This window comes from Scardinius erythrophthalmus (assembly GCF_964197995.2).
Source record: "Scardinius erythrophthalmus genome assembly, chromosome: 2".
NCBI lineage: Eukaryota > Metazoa > Chordata > Actinopteri > Cypriniformes > Leuciscidae > Scardinius > Scardinius erythrophthalmus.
The window spans coordinates 54709396-54731328 of NC_138222.1; the positions used below are offsets into that span (position 1 = coordinate 54709396).

General features: G+C 37.1%; 1 protein-coding gene across 2 annotated transcripts in view; it reads right to left on the minus strand.

Annotated features, from left to right (window-relative positions):
* Positions 1 to 21933, minus strand: part of mllt3 (MLLT3 super elongation complex subunit) — a 60955-nt gene that overhangs the window by 17588 nt on the left and 21434 nt on the right. For both annotated transcript variants that reach the window (XM_081391489.1, XM_081391488.1), the window contains exons 3-7: positions 6567 to 6649; positions 6281 to 6424; positions 4683 to 4721; positions 3009 to 3137; positions 48 to 626 (exon numbers count right to left, since the gene is read on the minus strand). In XM_081391489.1, the coding sequence (XP_081247615.1) occupies positions 48 to 626; positions 3009 to 3137; positions 4683 to 4721; positions 6281 to 6424; positions 6567 to 6649 (974 nt within the window). The remainder of the gene's footprint in view (positions 1 to 47; positions 627 to 3008; positions 3138 to 4682; positions 4722 to 6280; positions 6425 to 6566; positions 6650 to 21933) is intronic.

The following is a 21933-nucleotide window of genomic DNA, read 5'->3' on the forward strand; positions in this document are numbered from 1 at the left end:
TTTTCATATTGTTATGTTCAAGTATTATGATTGGAAAATTCACTTACGTCTGATCTTGTGAACATGTTGTCGTCCATGTCCGAGTCGTGCGGGTCCAACACATCCTGGAAGGGCGGTAACGCTGGCGGTTTTCTCTTCTCTGAAAGTTCACTGTTTTGTAACCTACTATGCCGGATTTGCGGCTTGTCTTTCAAAACTTTTTTATCCGAATGGTGGTGCTGTAGCAAAGTGGGACACGCTTGCTGCTTTTGCGAGCTCTCCGAAAAACTGCTTTTCTGTTTTTTGGTAACATGGCCTTCAGTGTCCAAAACAGGCCGCCGTTTACTTTGTCCCATGATTGAGAAGCTAATCTCAGATGACCGCGGCTCCTTCGACGTGGTCTTGGGCTCCTTAAATCCCATTTGGGGAACGGTGCGATCTTCCTGAATTGGTTGATTCTCTTTGGGTTTTTTGGAATCTTTCGAGAGTTTTCCAGAGTCCTTGCTGAAATCTCTGAAGGCACTTTTGGACTCCTTTGAGTCTTTGGAAGGCTTGTCCTTATGGTCCTTAGACGGCTTGTGGAGCTTGAGGGAGCTGCTGCTAATGTTGTTTGTGGTTGTAAGAGCACTGGTGCTTTTGGACCCGTCCTATAATGAGAATATGACAATATTAGGAAAGATATCTAAGAAGTCTAATTAGTTAAGCATTGTATCCAAAGGGACAACCATTAAAAAAACATTACTAAAACTACTATGGTGGCATCATTTTACAGTGATGGTATAATAGTATTTTAATATACACACATTACGATTTTTATGACTTATATTCAGCAAGTGCACATTAAATTGATCAAAAGTGACATCTTTTGCAACATAATAAATGTCTTTACTATTTCAAATAAAAGCTGCTCTTTTGAACTTTCCGCTAATAAAAGCTGTTCTTTTGAAAATGATTCTGTTTGCATCATTGAATTATTATTTACCTGTTTATCCCTATAAAGTCCTTTGAAACCATCTATATTGTATAAAGCACTGTATGCTGTAAATTAAGGAGACTTGACTTTCTATTTATTAACAAATCCTGAAAAAAACATTAGGCAGCACAACCGTTTCCAAAGAAATCCAGCTTTGCATCACAGGAATACATTACATTTTTAAATAAATTTAAATAGAAAACAGATTTTAAATTGTAATAATATTTCACAATATTACTGCTTTTACTTTATTTTTGTCAAATAAATGCAGCCTTGCTAAGAGACTTCTTTTTCCGACCACAGACTTTGAACAGTAGTGTATCCCATAAATCCTTATTAATGTGCCATGGTATTTACATGGTAAAAAAAAAACAATTGTACTTTTTGTTAGTGAAATGAAGAACAATACATTAACAACTGCTATAGATATTCAAATATTGAACTTTCCAACCATTAAAAATCGACAAATAATGTGTGTGCTCAAGCAAACAATCAAACCCATATGTGATGTGAAACATTTCCATAAACAATTGTTCAGCTTGATCTGGAAAATAATACCACTGGGGGAAGGGCAAACTCAGGGCTATCTGGGAGGCAACCTGGGGACGAAGCAACAAGCCTTTCGTTGACTTTAATGACAGGGTTATGCAATCTTCAAGCTAACTAGCTCCTGTCAATAAGTCATTGACGCAGTTAAGTCGTTAAGAAGTCTAGACAGAAAGGGAGTTCCAACCTGCCTAAACATCTTTTATTTTGTTATATCTGCAACAGCTTTTACAAAAAAAAAATGGACAAAAAACATTGAAACTGGCTTTAAAACGACATAAAAGTCCTTTTAAATGGTCTAGAAGACAGCAATGTTCATGTCAAAAGTATTTAGACTTCAATCAGTTATAATGGACATGCTACAGTCCATTTTGTCAGCAGACAAAGAGGTAGAAACCTCTATTCTCTTAATTTAAAATCTGAACTACCATGATCATAAATCTTAGTGCTATTAGAGCTTAGTGCCAAAACGCGTGCAGTATTTCTCCAAGAAAACTAGTTTTGCATTTCTCTCTGTCAAAACAGACTTTTCAGGCAACCATTATGGTTGGCAATCAATCAACCTTCAAAAAAATCTTCAACCATAACATCGAATTAAGTGGAGGAAGTGGAGAAGGACAACAAAGCGCAGATTGTGGTTTTTGTTTTTGCTAAAGTGACCGGTGTGGTAGTGCAGGGGAGGTTGGCTGCGAACGACCCCTGATCTGTCAGTAATCCATCACACGCAAGGGCCTGTTTGGATTGGGAACTGTTTCCATGTTTCCAACTGACTCTTGTAACCTCACTGTAAGAGCTAGCGTACAATACAAGCTGCTTAGAGGCTAAGTGATATTGCACAGGAGTCTAAAAATAGACCTAAATCAAAGAAACGTGGCGGTATGTAGACAAGCAAGATTCACTAGCATTACGGCTAATGTGGTTTAATAGATGCGAAGATAAAAGGCTGCATTAGTTTCTTTTAAAAAAATTACTGTTTTCCTCCATTAAAATGCCATTTCGGACTGATTCACAACAAAGTATCGGATAAATGTGATATGTGTAGATACGAATCGGTTACACTTTATTTTAGGGTGTCTGTGTTACAGTTTAATTAAATATTTAAGTACTGAGAAATATTATTTAAATAAATGTACTTACTTTAGGGTTAGGGTAGGATTAGGTTTGGTTTAGGGTTAGTTGCATGTAATTATGCATATTTTAGTTATTACTTGCATGAGTAACAAGGACACTGTACCTAAAAAAGTTTTTCGCACATGCAGAACGCCATTGTAACGGGACACCGGGCGAGTTCGTTTACGTCATCGGAATGTTAGCATGTGCTTTCTCCGCAGCCAAGAAATGCTTGACTTAAGCCAAGTTTCACATCTCTAAAATCCTTGGATTTAAATTGCCCCTAACGTCTTTCAACTTGCCAAATATGCAGGATTAGGCAGGATTCCTTGGAGAAACTGGGAGTCATGCGAAGTTTTCTCAAAAGTTCAGACGCTCAAACTTGGAGATCCACACTCACCTTTGACCCTGGGAAAGACTTGCTCTTTTTCACATCAGAGAAGGTCAATGTTAATGAGCTGCTGGGTAATGTGGGCAGCTTTAGATGCTGCCCGAACAGAGAAGTGGAACCCTCCTGCATTACCATTACCTAAGAGATGAAAGACAATGAAAGAAATGAATACTTTTATTCAGCAAGGATGAACTAAATTGATCAAAAGTGACAGTAAAAGATTGCTATTTCAATAGATATCTAATGCTGTTCTTTTGAACTTTCTACTCAACAAAGAATTCTCAAAAATAATGTATCACGGTTTCCACAAAAAAGACTAAGCAGCACAAATGTTTTCAACACTGATCAGCATGTTAGAACGATTTCTGAAGGATCATGAGACACCAAAGACTGGAGTAATGATGTTGAAAATTCTGCATTTTCCAAGTAGTTATTTAAGTAATATTTACAATATAGAATTGTAATACTTTCGATTGTTAGCGTATGCTACAATCAGTTATATTTTTGTGTGTTTTACTGACATGAGCTACTATGTTTCATTGTACACAAAAAGCCTGTTTTTCCACATAAAGCTAAGAAAAGGAAAGTTTTTTTCAGATGCAGAGAAAGTTACTGTATTTTGAAGATTACATTAAGTGTGCATTAAAAAATGAAAACGGTAAACTTCAAAAGGAACTTCTGCTGAACTTGTTAAACTAGGGCTGAGTGTAATATTGAGTTTGTAGAATATATTGATATATTTGTCATAAATGATATAGGATAAGGCAATACCATTACAGTATATCAATATACAGTTTGATATTACGAGCTCATCTGAAAAATAGCGGAGGACACAGAATGAGTTGCTGCGAGGAAAATGCATAATCCAATTTGTACTAAACATGAGACAAGCTTTATATGAAGGACTTCAAAATAACTCGTAAGATACAATTAATGTGTAAAGTTTAAAGCAGCTTGATCCGCTCTGTGCTGTTGTGTCTCTGGACCGGAGCTGTGGCGGTTCTAGTGACACTATCGTGAAACCAGACTTCATTTGCCCCCAAATGGAAAGCATATTTACACTGTCCGAATCGTTCCCTATCCCATATAGTGCACTACAGTACATGCCATGCCAAATTGGACAAGAGACCAATTTTAGCTGCAGCTTCAACGGCTATTTATAATGTAGGGGGCGGAGCTTCAGAATCTAGAGAGCATTTGATTGGACAGAAAATCTGATGAGAAATGCAGAGTAATGTCATCAAAATCATTGATCCGTATTGGCGGAAGTGAGAAACTGAGTTTTTAAAATGCAAATTTTGTCATTGTTTTGGAGCACACTAGCTTATAGATAACAGTAAGACTAACATATTCATACTAAAAGCCAAACAAATTCAATCTTGATTTCATGGGGAAACCTTTTTTAACCCTTTTTTTTTTTTTTTGCAAAAACCTTCATGGTTACATTCACTATGTATTTGTTTTCATAGCCTTCAATATTTTTTGTTGTACAACATTGGGCAAGATGGGGAAAAAAAACATTTTTACAAAATAAATACAAAAAAAGCCTTCTTCTTTTTTTTTTACCAAATAGAGAAAAAAGTTGAAAATATCAAGATATATATATAGTATATTGCCATTCAGCCAAAAAAAAAAAATAGAGAGATATGATTTTGAACACACTAAAATGGAGTTTGTCCTTACTTTGGAGTCCTCTGAAGATCTTTTGTGAGGATCCCGTTGCTGTAAAGGACAAAGTACAGATATTACAGTCGGGGAAAAAAAGGACTATGAATCAACACAAACCACCACAGACAAACAAACACTCTCTAACACACATTTTGGCAAGAAGCACTCTGCTTACTCCAAGCCTGATGTAATGAAGAAATGCCTTTCAACAGCCAAAACAATCAGGTAAATTGGAAAGGACCTTTCTCAGTCACCACCTCGCTAAATTGATATTGCTCTCTTAATTAAAACAACTTCCCGCGCAACTGCCGTTTGCCAATAAACGCTTTTGATTCTTGCCGTGCTTCATCTGTAACCCAGACCAGCACCAGAGGAGATGTTGTCATACCCCCAGCCGTAAAACATTTGAATTACTGGAATGAGGCAAGAGAGGGCAAACTAAAACTACAAAGAGGGCCCTCTCAAGAATCATGACTTTAAATATGTCTTAAGGGTAAAAGCTTCCCAGTTCATGGCTAATCCACACTAATGTGCTTTCGAATGCTGGTGGAACTTCAAAACGTGTCCAAGATCAACAAAACGAATCAATATAAGCCAGTTGATTCATAAAAAGCACGTGGATCCCTCTGGAAGGGGCCCAAAGATAACTCAAGTTTCCTGTAGTGATAGATGGTCGTGTCAAGACTAGCCCAATCAAATCTTGTAAAGTTGCTTATTGTCTTGGTTGATGGGAACAGTAATTCCATTAGGACCGATTGCCTGACATTGGCCTTCATCTCTGGAAGACTGTTTTCTTCGAGCAGCAAGGTATATCCTTGCATCTTTCACCTGTGAACAGAGTGCACGTATTTTAAAACCACATGGGGCTAACTATTCAATTCCTCTGCAATGAACACCTTTTCTATGAACACCTGATTTACCAGCACCCAAACTCTGGAATAGTCTTCCTAGCCTTGTTCGGGAAGCAGACACACTGGTAAACACATAACACATTATCAATTTCTATTATTCAAATCAGTTAAATGATTGTTAGGCTGCATAAATTAGGTCATCCAGAACCGGGAACACTTCCTATAACAATCTGGTTTCTCCCAAAGTTTTTTTCTCTATTCTGTCCCCTGATGGAGTTTGGGTTCCTTGCCACTGTCGCCTCTGGCTTGCTCAGTTGGGGACACTTAATATTCAACAACAATATTATCTGACTGTACTGAAGCTACTAAATGAGAGCTGAACTGAACTGAAACATTTTTGCAGAACTGCTTTATAGATGAAATGAACTAATTTAATAATTGCTGATCTTAACAACGGAACTGAATCAACACTGAACTGACTTCAGCTGAACAAATGAAACGCATAATTTTCCTGTTTATCACTGTGAAACTGCTTTGAAACAATCTGTATTGTATAAAGCGCTGTATAAATGAAGGTGACTTGACCTTTTGAGGTTTAAAAGATTCCAACTAATAAGTAATTGCGAACGGTTACAAAATACAAATATTTTCTCAACCACCTTTGAGACGTACATTAGCTCAGGAACTGATCATGGAAATCACATGACTCCAATAATAAAAAAAAAGACCCAGCCATCTTGTTCCCCGAGGTGAGTCACGTACCCCTCCGGCCTTGAGCAGCTTCCTGCGAAACTCTTCAGTAGGGTTGTTGAACGTGAGCTTTTCACACCGGAGATGATTGACAGGTGGGTGGCCCTCCAAGTGCAGGAACAAATCGTAATCAAAGCGCACTTTTTTTGGTTCTTCCTGGTGAAAAGTGACAAAAATATTACCCAATGTACACAGTCACAGTGCTGTCTGAATTGGTTTAAATTTATGTAACCGATCAAATGCACTTGTTTATATGGATAATAATTCACAAATCACAGGTTTGCTCAAAAGACAGTACCTTATTTTTAAAGTAAACTTCAATAGGCAAGATGAATCCAGCGTATCCAGACTCTTCAACTTTATATGGTGGATCCTTGCACACTGCAAGAGAAAGAAAGAAACTGTTAGTTTAATTTTAGCATGAAAATCACCAATACTTTAAGCAATAAGGGACAAAAAGGTGTGGTGTATTGTGAATATAACCATGGCGTGGTTGTTGTTAGGTACAACACCATGCCTGCAATCCCTTTAGTCGTAATATAGCTTGAGTGCATTTTGTAAAGTGGGTATTACATAAAAAATAAAATTGTATTAAAACATTTTATTAAGCAAATACATTAAAAGAAAAGAATGAAATTTACTTGAGGATCATAAAATTATGATCATTTAAATCATAAAACCCAATTACACATTTTATTTGTTATGTTAACAGTTGGTTGCACATCAGTGAAAACAACAATAGCACTCATTCTGTTTATTATTAAGAGAAGTAGATTTTTTGTTTGTTTTTCGGGGCCATTTCATTCTTCCAGTTTAAAAAGAACCAATGTCATGAAAAGTGAGGTATGTGTGTTAATTCGGACTCAGAGTGGTGATTGGCTGCCGTGGCTGGAGAGTACTTTCCATGTCATCAGTTTCTGAGCTTTTCTCCACATTACTCATGAGAATAAACTCTTCTAATCCAATCACTGCGCTGTATTACGCATGAGATCTCATTACAGCAGAGAATTCAAATGTGACAAGACCTCTGCCTGGTCGGCTTTGTGTCGTATGTTTTCCAAGTACAGTAAAGCAAAATTGTTGTTTGCATTTTCCCCATAAAGCGTTCACATCCCATTTCCCCATCACAGTTCATATCTGGACCGGAGGAAGCGCGTTTCAAGTTATGGACATATTTCACATACTCTAGTGCTCAAAACATGAACCGGCACTGTGTATGTGCACATATTTCATCCATGTCTTCTTCAAATATTATATATATATATATATATATATATATATATATATATATATATATATATATATATATATATATATATATAGAAAAAATGCAGTGGCATCTGATTATGAACACAATGGCACAAATTATTCTGATACACAATGATGTAGACCAGAAATTCAAAAAAGAATAGACAAAAAAAGTAACTTTATTCTTTCTGTATTAAACTGATGAAGTAATTTGTCCAGAGATTGTAGTGCTCGTAAATGTAATGAATATATCATAAGACATTTTAAATGTTATTCCTCATTTTTCACATAGATCAGTAGCTCTAATGCGGATTTGTTGATAATTCTAAGAATAATTTATCAAAACATATTTGATGCGTTCATGATAGTTATTAGTATTCTGTAATGATAAGAATTTTGTGCATTTGTTGTTATATATATATATATATATATATATATACACATACACACACATATACACATATACACATATATATATATATATATATATATATATATATATATATATATTCTTATATTGTTTATTACACGTACACACACACACACACAAGTATTTTTATAGAAGTCTCTTGAGCTCATCAAGGCTGCATTTATTTGATCTAAAATAAAAAGTAATATTGTTGCCATTTGAGCTGCCATTAATCCAGTCTTCACTGTCACATGATCCATCAGAAATAAAAATATATAGCCCATACATAAATCAACTTTAAACAAATTGTCTTTATACATAATGAACCCTTTGTGAACATTAAACTTCATTGCCAAGTAAAAATATATGGTGAAAAGTTGCAATAAACTCCACATCAGCATCATGTCTCAGGGAGGCGTTCTAAAAAGGTTCATTGCCTCTCAAGGGAACTTATTAGTGTTTAGACTTGCAGTTTAAATGACCTGGAACGTGTGTGACATCTTTCGATTAACTGCATTATTTATATGACTTTATGGCCAACTCCTTTGTGCAACATAAAAACAATGTGCTTCAATCTTGTTAGTTTAAATTTATGGCCTTCATCAAGATACACTACTTATACAAATAAACTGCTCCAAAGCACATTTAGTTTTGCTAACACAAATCATTCATCATCATCATCATCATCATCTCAAAACACCAAATCTCTGCAGTGAATACATTTTCTGTGTCAACTCTTGTTTTACAGCGATGCCTTGCTATTCATCCACAAACACATCGCAGCCTTTTTATCTCTCTTTTACACACACACACACACACACACACACACACACACACACACACACACATCAAGGTACAAAAGAAAAAAACATCAGGCTTGGTCCCAATTAGTCACTTCAGGATAAACACCCAGTTTAGGTCAGGTGACGTCCCATGGGAACACTTGTTTGTCTCGTTCTCCAAATCCCAAAAGAGCTTCTTAACAGCATCACCAATTAGTCAACATGTACTGCTGAGCATTAATGGATACAAGGACACCTGCAGACAACGTGAAATAAAGAGAGGAACTAGGCTAGTTCTTTCCTTGCGACTTTTAACATAATGAACTGCACTCAATACTGTCAAATTAAGCCATTATTAAAATAAACTGCCTCACAAATCAGTTTTTGTTTTATGATTAACCTCAAACTCTCAAATGTTGCTGATTTGGTTCTCAAAAAATGCTGAAAATAGTTTCCACAATTTTAGGCAGCAAAGATACGTTTTAATTTGGTAAAAAAAAAAGTCAAAAAGATGAATGGTACTATATGCAGATACGGACTTGAAGCGTAGCCTTGAAGTCTTTTCGATGAACCGACACAGAACTCATTCAAACAGGTAGTGGAAAAACTCAAGATGCTCTCGTTATTTTCTTGGCATTGCTCTCGAAGGAAACTAACAAAGCTCAACATCAATCGGCAAGCTATGGTTGTAATAGCAACTGAGCCCCTTCCCCCCTCAGGCTATGTGACGGCTTTAATGGCTAGACGATGACTGACCTCGAGCCTAAGGTCGTCGGATCCCAAAACAGCATCCGCTAAACAAATATTACAGAGATTGATTGCCGTGTCGGGTCACGTTTAGTTATCGGTCTGTTAATGTGGTGCATTCATTCGGCCCCATGAAGCCACTGGCAGTGAGAAGAGTGAGAAAACTATTATAGGGTGTTTTGTTTGTAAGATGCTTTCTCTCCTGTGTGGGATTTCTTAGCTATTCAAAACACTTTAATAAGCATAACTCTCCAAACTCAAGTGGTATATGCTCTTGCTGGAGGCTTCTGTGTTTATAATTGCGCTCTAGCAAACTATTATAACTCTAACTTTCAGGGAAAATGTTTCAAACAAAGACTGAAAGAGTTGTGGGAAGCTTAGTGATGGTGACGTTCATGCGAGTAAGAGTCATAAGCTTTTTGTTAGTCGCAGACCTTGGAAAAATCCAATGGAAAAATCCTGTTGGGTTTTGGTCAAGGGAACCAGGGTGATGCTGACTTCTGGGTTGGCCTACAAAAATACGTCAGTACTAAAGCACTCTAAACATCAACTTCTAGCTCAACCAATGGCGTGAGCTTGGAGTGCCGCTTGGCATTAAGGTGATTGGCTCATAAAAAGTTCTGAAAAAAAGAAAAGAAAAGTAGGCTAGTCTTCACGCTAGCCGTGCAAAACTGCATGTCATGGGCTAAAATATCACTCTCACACACACACACACACACACACACACACACACACACACACACACACACACACACACACACACACACACAAGCTCTTACTCAGACAACAAATCACACAGCGGTGCTAACTATGAACTCCACTATAAACTGAAATGTAAATTACCCAGGACCATTTATATGATTTATTATGATTAGAAATATAGGCTAAGCTGAAAATTTCCATTTGACATAAAAGGCCATGGAAAGTTGACATGACATGCATTGTGCTGTATTTCAAAAATGTATTATCTAATTCATTTATAATAGTTGTGCATGTAGCTTTAATGACAAAACTAAATATTTGTACTTGAAAAAAACTTTAATATTAACAAGTTGAGCTTCATTGTAAATAATGTAATGCATTAGGTATCGGGAAATAACAATGAACAACCTTTTTACAGTATTTAGCTGATCACTTTACTTGATCACCAATATTTTAATTAGATAAGCAGTAACAGGCAAGACACTGACATTTTATTTTATCATAACTTTAGTTTCATTACTTTATTAAGCGGGGGGAGGTCACATAGTCAATTCAAACGGCATCATTATTTAAAGCGTAACTCTCGCCAAAATGCAACCTAGGGTCTTTTTGTGAATCTACCCGAGGCAAACTTTCGTTTAAAAGCATAATTAGGATGGAAACGCCACTTTTAAAATTGACCGTATTTTCATTATCGGTCAAATTGCCTTTTGAATGGGAGTGTACGAATATGATAGCATCAAAATCGCTATTTTTAAAACACAAAGAAGGCTCGACACAACATGAAACTTTGCTCGAAGTATCACCAGGGTAGTCGATCTCCGAATGCGAATGAACCGACTCTGAATTTTAGTATTGTTTCTTATATGAGGATCCTTTTCCAAATAAAAGGTCAATATTGATTTTCACTAACGACAAAACAACAAATTATCCGTGAATTTATATGGAACTAAGCTTTAGGAGCTTTCCATTTTTACTCTCCTCCCTGTTACGTTGCATTCGGAGATCGACTATTTTTGACTGACAAAATGTCGGCGGCCAGAAACAACAACAGCTACAGTGAGTTGTTCAAAATCTTTCTTTTTAGTAAACTCTGTGTACACAAACAATGTAGTCAATGCTCGAGTTCATGTGTCGAGCCCCTGGTGATACTTCAAGCACAGTTTCATGTTGTGTCGAGCCTTCTTAGTGTTTTAAAAATAGCGATTTTGATGCTATCATAGTAGTGCCCCTAGCACTCATTTTACATTTACATTTTTTACATTTTTATTCATTTAGCTGACGCTTTTATCCAAAGCGACTTACAATTGCTATATATGTCAGAGGTCGCACGCCTCTGGAGCAACTAGGGGTTAAGTGTCTTGCTCAGGGACACATTGGTGTCTCACAGTGGATTCGAACCCGGGTCTCTCACACCAAAGGCATGTGTCTTATCCATTGCGCCACACCACCACCCATTCAAAAGGCAATTTGACCGATAACGATCATACGGTCAAACTTAAGTGACGTTTTCATCCTAATTATGCTTTTAAACGAAAGTTTGCCTCGGGTAGATTCACAAAAAGACCCTAGGTTGCATTTTGGCGAGAGTTACGCTTTAAGCAACATTAGATGAGACAGATAGGCATATTAGACATGTGTTTCCTGCTAAAGCAAGATGTGATTAGTGATGCTCATTCTCATCAGGTCAAGATGAATCTGGAACAGTTCGATTTCAGAATAAGAAATATATTCTTATGTTGTTATTTATTTATATTTTATATATATAGTATACACACACCCTACTGTTCAAAATTTTGGTGGTATATATAAACACTCAATCTATTTTTCATTATGAATTAATGTTTATTCATAATAATGAATAATGTTAAAAATTTAACATTAATCTTTGCTAGTTCATGATACCTAATGCATTAAAAGTGTTGTAAAGTATTACCAATTAAATCAGTGTTACATCAAACTGCAGGGATGGTAAAAAACTAAAGAAAATTGGGGTACACTTTATTTTCAGGTGTCATTGTTACAGTGCAATTATATATTTAATTACCGAATAATATTAAGCAACTACATGTACTTATAGGGTTAGGGTAGGATTAGGATTTGGTTGAGAAGTTTTACTGATTTCCAGATTGGAAAAAGTGAGTAGTTCACACACAAAGTGTCCATAGACATTTATTTTTTATAAAAAAAATAGTTGCATGTAATTATGCATAATTTACTGTTATTACTATGGTAAGTACACGTAACATATGTAACAAGGACACTGTAAAATAAAGTGTTACTGAAAATTGTGACCAGTTCCAAATTGTGACAGGACCTAAGATATATGTTTTCCATTTATACATTTTTAACCTAAAACCTTGATGTTGATAAAAAAATGAATGTCTATGGACACTTTGTGTGTGAACTACTCACTTTTTCCAATCTGGAAATCAGTAAAACTGATCAAATCTCATGGAAACCCTTTATCTGCCACACTTACCCTTAGGAAACTTCATAAACAATCTGCTGAATAACTTGCAAGACAGGTTAGAAAAAGGTGAGGATGTAGTTTAAAGTAGATCCACCTTAACTCAAAAGAAAACAGTACTGAACTTGAAATCTGTCTGGTTGTTATCTCAGCTCTAGATCTTTTGCTTAAGATGAAAAGGTCATTTTACACAGGGGATGGGGGGTGGGGGGGGGGAGACAGACTGTACGAGTGAAGTGCACAATACACTCATTGACCTCCAAGAGGAACTCAGCCAACAGCAACAGCAGAACCAGAACAGAGAATGAACTGCACAATTTTTATTGAAAAAGGCCAAGAAGAGTTTTTTCCCTCCTCCTTTGCGCACACACACACACACACACACACACACACACACACACACACACACACACACACACAAAATGCCAATTATTAAACAATGCCAGTCAGAATGCATTTGCCCTTTTCCTGAGACTGGGTCATAACGAGGGGCAGCCGGAAGACACTGAGCCAAATTATAGGAAAAAAAGAAAAGACAAAGAATCTTGCAACAAAACAGACACTTCAAACCACAGGATAGTTAGTCTGCCTAAACTAACAGATTTAATCTGCATTGCCTTGCTTAAAGAATCCTTAAAGGGTTAGTTCACCCAAAAATTAAATTCTCTCATCAGTTACTCACCCTCATGTCGTTCCAAACAAGTAAGACTTTCATACATTTTCGAAACACAAATGAAGATATTTTTAATGAAATCTGAGAGATTTCTGTCCCTCCATTAATACCTACGCAACTTGACATTTTGACGCTTCAAAAAGTTCAGAAAGTGATCGTAAAACTAATCCATATGAATCAAGCGGTTTAGTCCAAACTTTCTGAAGAGACTCGACTGATTTATTTGATGAATAGATTGAATTTAGGCTTTTATTCACTCACACATCAGTTGTGGTAAACTGAAGCTAAGCGTAAACTGCGAGAACCAATGAGGTTCATTCTCGTGTTACGCATCACGTTTGAGCTTCTGCAGGAACCAGTCAGGTTCATTCTCATGTTACGCATCACGTTTGAGCTTCTGCAGGAACCAATGAGGTTCATTCTCATGTTACGCATCACGTTTGAGCTTCTGCAGGAACCAATGAGGTTCATTCTCGTGTTACGCATCACGTTTGAGCTTCAGCAAGAACCAATGAGGTTCATTCTCGTGTTACGCATCACGTTTGAGCTTCTGCAGGAACCAATGAGGTTCATTCTCGTGTTACGCATCACGTTTGAGCTTCTGCAGGAACCAATGAGGTTCATTCTCGTGTTACGCATCACGTTTGAGCTTCTGCAGGAACCAATCTGGTTCATTCTCGTGTTACGCATCACGTTTGAGCTTCTGCAGGAACCAATGAGGTTCATTCTCGTGTTACGCATCACGTTTGAGCTTCAGCAAGAACCAATGAGGTTCATTCTCGTGTTACGCATCATGTTTGAGCTTCTGCAGGAACCAATCAGGTTCATTCTCGTGTTACGCATCATGTTTGAGCTTCTGCAGGAACCAATCAGGTTCATTCTCGTGTTACGCTTCACGTTTGAGCTTCAGCAAGAACCAATGAGGTTCATTCTCGTGTTACGCATCACGTTTGAGCTTCAGCAGGAACCAATGAGGTTTATTCTCGTGTTACGCATCACGTTTGAGCTTCTGCAGGAACCAATGAGGTTCATTCTCATGTTACGCATCACGTTTGAGCTTCTGCAGGAACCAATGAGGTTCATTCTCGTGTTACGCATCACGTTTGAGCTTCAGCAAGAACCAATGAGGTTCATTCTCGTGTTACGCATCACGTTTGAGCTTCTGCAGGAACCAATGAGGTTCATTCTCGTGTTACGCATCACGTTTGAGCTTCTGCAGGAACCAATGAGGTTCATTCTCGTGTTACGCATCACGTTTGAGCTTCTGCAGGAACCAATCTGGTTCATTCTCGTGTTACGCATCACGTTTGAGCTTCTGCAGGAACCAATCTGGTTCATTCTCGTGTTACGCATCACGTTTGAGCTTCTGCAGGAACCAATGAGGTTCATCCTCGTGTTACGCATCACGTTTGAGCTTCAGCAAGAACCAATGAGGTTCATTCTCGTGTTACGCATCATGTTTGAGCTTCTGCAGGAACCAATCAGGTTCATTCTCGTGTTACGCATCATGTTTGAGCTTCTGCAGGAACCAATCAGGTTCATTCTCGTGTTACGCTTCACGTTTGAGCTTCAGCAAGAACCAATGAGGTTCATTCTCGTGTTACGCATCACGTTTGAGCTTCAGCAGGAACCAATGAGGTTTATTCTCGTGTTACGCATCACGTTTGAGCTTCTGCAGGAACCAATGAGGTTCATTCTCGTGTTACGCATCACGTTTGAGCTTCTGCAGGAACCAATGAGGTTCATTCTCGTGTTACGCATCACATTTGAGCTTCTGCAGGAACCAATGAGGTTCATTCTCGTGTTACGCATCACGTTTGAGCTTCTGCAGGAACCAATGAGGTTCATTCTCGTGTTACGCATCACGTTTGAGCTTCTGCAGGAACCAATGAGGTTTGTTCTTGTGTTATACATCATGTTTGAGCTTCTGCGGGAACCAATGAGGTTCATTCTCGTGTTACGCATCATGTTTGAGCTTCTGCAGGAACCAATCAGGTTCATTCTCGTGTTACGCTTCACGTTTGAGCTTCAGCAAGAACCAATGAGGTTCATTCTCGTGTTACGCATCACGTTTGAGCTTCAGCAGGAACCAATGAGGTTTGTTCTTGTGTTATACATCATGTTTGAGCTTCTGCAGGAACCAATCAGGTTCATTCTCGTGTTACGCATCATGTTTGAGCTTCTGCAGGAACCAATCAGGTTCATTCTCGTGTTACGCTTCACGTTTGAGCTTCAGCAAGAACCAATGAGGTTCATTCTCGTGTTACGCATCACGTTTGAGCTTCAGCAGGAACCAATGAGGTTCATTCTCGTGTTACGCATCACGTTTGAGCTTCTGCAGGAACCAATGAGGTTCATTCTCGTGTTACGCATCACGTTTGAGCTTCTGCAGGAACCAATGAGGTTCATTCTCGTGTTACGCATCACATTTGAGCTTCTGCAGGAACCAATGAGGTTCATTCTCCTGTTACGCATCACGTTTGAGCTTCTGCAGGAACCAATGAGGTTCATTCTCGTGTTACGCATCACGTTTGAGCTTCTGCAGGAACCAATGAGGTTTGTTCTCGTGTTACGCATCACGTTTGAGCTTCTGCGGGAACCAATGAGGTTTGTTCTTGTGTTATACATCATGTTTGAGCTCCTGCGGGAACCAATGAGGTTTGTTCTTGTGTTACGCATCACGTTTGAGCTTCTGCGGGAACCAATGAGGTTTGTTCTCGCGCATCAAGCACGGTTGATCTTCTGTTTATGTTCGCTGATTAAAGTTTATATGTGAATAAAAGCCCAAATTCAGTCTGTTCATCATATACAGCAAGTGTCTCTTCAGAAACTTTGTATGATTTAATTATCATTTACGGTTCAGTCCAATCAAACACTACTGATTATAGTACATTTCTCCACAATATCCAGTCAAAGTAACACTAAGGGCTTGTGGGAAGAGAATTTCACTTGGTCTCAGATTACAATCTCATATCTGACCTAAAGACTCCACAGAACGATATACCTGTAACATAAACAATCCCACTTTACAGCGGACCACCTGCACAGGGTTCAACCCAGGCCAAAACCACAGTGCTCAAGCCATAAATCCCCTTTCATGCTGATAAAATATAAATGTAACCCAGAAATTATTAACAGGGATTTACTGTTGAAAATCAAATCAGTGCAGCCAGACACAAAATAAGTTGTGTTACTAATGCAAGCCCTGTATGCATTACCCAGAACACATCTGCAATGTCTTACATAGAGCCACACACAGAGAGCAATGTCCACCAGCTGTAGCACAAAACAATATTTTAAAATTATGCTTCCATTAAGGAAAATTACAAATGCATGACATTTATTTTAAATTACAAATATTTATAAATTTATGTAAGAAACTATTATTAATTACAAATATATTATTATTTAAAAAATATTAAATAATTGGAATATTTTTAATTAATATTATTAATTATTGACACAATATTAAGTTTATTAATTTATTAATAAATATTTATTTATTAATAAAAGTTTATTAATTTAAAATATATTCTGTCAAATGAAGAAATCAGTGAACATTATAATATTGCATGTTCCAATATAATGTTCCAATGGAATTCCAACTTCTATCCCTTGCATTCTTGCTTTTTCACATTTAATTAAATAAGAGCGTAGAGGCACATACCATGATTAAAATCTATGGAAAGCCAATAGTAAAAATTTTTAGCCAAGCTTAATGAGGACCTGCAAAATACGTTCCACAGTTTAGATAATCACCTTGGCTAAGTCACTAGGTCACCATGCTTCGCAGATTACTGGACTATTGAGGCGAATGCATTCAGAGCTAATCAACCCAGTAGCTTAAGTACGACAAATGTAGCATTAAGTTGTCACAACAGCTAACTGTTGTATTCCTGAATCTTTTAATTTGCTCAGCAAGAAGGACCAGCACCATTGAGGTGGCGGCAGCCTCATTAAAGAGGAGACGGTAGCTTGCAATCGCAGTGCCCTTGCTGTGACTCAAGACTCATAAAATCCTCTCATTCATTTTCATTAGAGTGCTGGCTGACCTGGAATAACAAATCATTTGTGATGTGAAATGGGTCGGTCCATAATTGGTCCCAGACTCAAGCACAATATTGACAGCAGCCAAACTCTCGGTAAGACCTTAAAGTGACGGTGACCCGCGCTGACTTCCAGACAGTGCTTGAATTGACCTTGCCTCTTTATTACTACAGGAAATCTGTAATATCATTAGCCAGCATTTGGACATTGTTAGATACTTTTTCCAATCAAATATATTAGGTTTCAGCAGGTGCCATGAGAATGTGGACTGAAAAAGATTAGGCAGTGCACTGTTGGTTTAAAACAGAGGCTAAACCTCATTAGGAAGTTTTGGAGAATTAGTGCGATGAAAGAAACAACAAAACATTTGAGGTGGCGGGTCTTTAGCAGTTCAAGACAGAGCTCTCATACGTAAGCTCTACATGACAAAGAGGTTGTGAGGAAACCAATAAAATGCAACTAAAGCTGTATAAGTGATGTCTGTCCTGCTATCACTAGCTTGGTTTCATCCATTATCCATTTTTATGCTTATTTTGGCATATAGCATTAAAAAAGAAAATAATAAATGCTGGATGGAAAAGTCAAGATGTGCATACGTTCTAAAAATGCACATAAAATACGTAGGCTATGCACTCAATTGAGGCAGATCATTTTTTTATCTGATAAGAAGACATGTGCATAAACTATGATGGAAACACATTTACCAAATAAAGCAAATGCAAACAGAGCAACAACAACAACAACAACAAAAAAAATACTTTTTTTTTTTTTGGCTTTGGCTAACTGGACTAACCAGTGGATCAGTTTCATCGCACAACATCTCAAATGTTGGTTTGATCATTCTGAAATCTATTATTTATTTATTTTTATTTTTATTACAGATATTTTGCACAAATTTCCCAAGAAGTGACGATTTAGTTCTCTTGAACACATGGGATGGAAATGCTGATTTATTCACAAATGTTTTATGCGATATTCCAATTTTGTGCGTAATTGCTGCATATTTTTTTACATCCAACTCTGGATGGAAACACAGTCAGTGAGAAAGAAGGTTTGGTCTATATACACGTATATACTAAATGTACTGTCTCAAAGCACTGCAGACATAATTTTTTTATTGGACAAATATTACAATTCTGGCCAATAAGCCAATAATTATTTTCACGTTATGGCCGATAACTGACAAATGTCAGATATTAAAATTCTAATTCTAAATTCTAAAACTAATTTTGTCTAAATAAATTAAAAGTAAATACTAAAATCAATTGTTTTAAGAGAATTTTGACATTACACTGTGCAGTATGAAATATAGACATTGATTGAGATTTACTACATTTAAGAGTGTTTTTAAATATTATCTTTAAGTGAACATTAAGTGACGGCTATGGTAATCTAAATGTAAAAAAATAGCAGAAAGGAGCATTGCTATTAAATATCCTAAATTGTCCAATGCGGATAAATTAACAAAAATCTCTAATATCAGCCAATAACTGAAAATGGTACCAATATATTGTGCATCCCCGTATAAATGACATATTTACATAAGTAAAAAGATGAATGGAAAGGGTTAGACATGCAAAAAGTTGGGCCATATGGGACCACTGTGTTCACACACAAAGGTGTAAATCGACACCTACCGCATGGGAACCACTGAATGTCAAAGAACCACCAAGGTCTCAGGTTCTTTTGGGCATGGTGGTTCACTCCCATTCATCATTTTCACAGGACATGCTAGAACACACTGTAGCCTGTCTTCCTGAACATGTCATCCTGCATAAACGAGGGATTCAGCATGGAGAAAAGAAGCTCTCTTTAGACCCCCATCATCCAAAACCACCGCATTAACATCTGCTTCTCAAGTACCCTGCCCCCATGGAGCAACACTTCAGCCTGCCGTTTCCCAGCTGTGCTTTCTCAAACACGCAATTCAAAACAAGGGGAAAAACTGACCCTGGATCTTTGCTCACTTTCAAGGCATGTTTTCAAATGCATTTCAGCAGTGCCAAGGCGCCATGGGTCATGGAAAACGCCCAGCTTAGTAAAGATTCCCCAGATGCCAACTTGAAACAACGAGCGATGACCCTCTCCCTCTGCGCTTTTCAACAAACAGTCCACTCTGTTGAATTCCAGCGAGCCCCGTCCCGCTCGGTGAAAATCGTCCTGGTGCGTAGTCAAGAGCGGCTCTGCTTGCAATTACAGCTGCTTGAGGCCCTCACTCGAGCGCGAGCCTTGACACTAGTGCCGTTTGTACTTCGTTCTGTGTGCGGGTCTGTTCAGCATTCACTGCAGACGAACGGGTGAAGAGATGAGAAACTCGTCAACAGCCATCATAAATAACTATATGGTGTGACAATTTTATGTAAATTACTTTGAATATCTGGGGAAAATTACACAAGCAGACACAAAAGGTAGAACTCAGCGTAATTGTACAACAGTTTTGTAAATATGTTAGGTATCAAGATCTACCAATGAACAACAGCATTCAGTTTTACAATACATTTTTTTACATAAAAAAAAAAGAAACACCACACCATTCGAACATTTGTGGTTATTAAGTGTCTTCTGCTCATTTTTTAAATACAAAATAGAGTAGGGTAAACGTACCTATTAAGCTCACCAAAATCTACATTGAGACATTTTTAGTGCACAAGATATTGGTTTTAGTACAAGAAGTTATTTTAAAATAAAATATTAATCTCTCACACTATAATATTTCATTTTATTTTAAATGACAAAAGTATTTCAATTAAGATGTACATCATTAAATATAAAAAGTCTGGCTGTGCTTAATGGGTACGTTTTGTACCCTTTAAGCACACCCCTGTTCCTAATAAGCTCACAACAAGTTTTATTAAAAAATCTTGTTTATTTTAAACAACCTTTTTAAGGAATAATTGAAAAAAGTTTTATTTGAAGGTACAGAGTCAATCACAAAAAAACAGAACACTAAAATCAAGCAACAAGGCATTCAATTTGATCAGGTAGCCTATCCTATTCATAGTGATGTGTCATTCAAACTCATTGCAACATCTAGACTAGTCCACGTTCAGCTATGTAACCCATATTGAAAAATCAAATAACAAAACAAACCAATGTGCTCCTTAAAGGGATACTCCACTTTTTTTGGAAATTGGCTCATTTTACAACTCCCCCAGAGTTAAACAGTTGAGTTTTACCGTTTTCGAATCCATTCAGCCGATCTCCGGGTCTGGCGGTACCACTTTTAGCATAGCTTAGCATAATGAATTGAACCGGACAAGACCATTAGCATCTCTCTCAAAAAAATGACCAAAAAGTTTCGATATTTTTCCTATTTAAAACTCGACTCTTCTGTAGTTACATCGTGTAATAAGACCGACGGAAAATGTAAAGTTTAAATTTTCTAGGCTGATATGGCTAGGAACTATACTCTCAAAATCGCACCTTTTCATTTTCCGTCCGTCTTAGTACACGATGTAACTACAGAAGAGTCAAGTTTTAAATAGGAAAAATATCGAAACTCTTTGGTAATTTTTTTGAGAGAGATGCTAATGGTCTTGTCCGGTTCAATTCATTATGCTAAGCTATGCTAAAAGTGGTACCGCCAGACCCGGAGATCGGCTGAATGGATTCGAAAACGGTAAAACTCAACTGTTTAACTCTGGGGGAGTTGTAAAATGAGCTTATTTCCAAAAAAAGTGGAGTATCCCTTTAACTCTCTGGGTCAGAGCTTTCCTGTCTACTCCAAACTTCTTGGACAGATACGACAGGTTTCTGATGGCTCCTTCTTTGTATGACATGCCTCTTTCATCTTTGGGCATACACTATAGTTTCGTCTAGCTTTTGTCGTCTTAAGACTGTGAAAATAAGTTTATTAATCATTTTTTTGAAGATTAACATAGTGACAACCATCAGTTAATATTTAAATTCTGATTATTAAGTATTTACATAGACGTTTAATGTGGGTGAGCTTAAAGGGAGCACACACTGTGCTTAATTGGAGCAAAAACATTTTTTAATTAATAAATATTAAATAAAAATTTAAAGGAAAATATTTAGCTAAATTAATAATCTAGGTAATGTATTAAGTTTATACCAATTTTAATATGAACAACTATTATAGACAATATCTATGAAATTATGCTTTTTCTAATTGATGTCACACTGAAGCTGTGTGATTGTCATAGTAGTGCACCCTTTAAGCTCACCTAACAATAATATGAATTCTTTAAAAATTACAGCAGTTTAAAACCACAGACTATCAATAAAATGTAAAATTATAATATTATGGATTTAAAAGTACAAGCCATTAATTCCTGTGAAGTAATATATTAATGTAGCACACAATCTTATACAGCTAGTAAGCTAGCTATGTTCGTAGCATCTGGGCTATGTTGCTAAAACTATCTTTTAGATCTAACTGTAATTATTTCCCACATCCAGGTTCCAGGTTATAATATTCAAAAGTCTAAACATTAATCTCTTAATTTTGCAATAAGAAGATGTACTTCTTCAAAATAAAGGCTTAAACATATAAAAAATGCACATCTGAGGGGCTCCTCTTCTGGTGAAAGTTTTCAGACAGCTTTGAAAATAGCCGCCAGACAG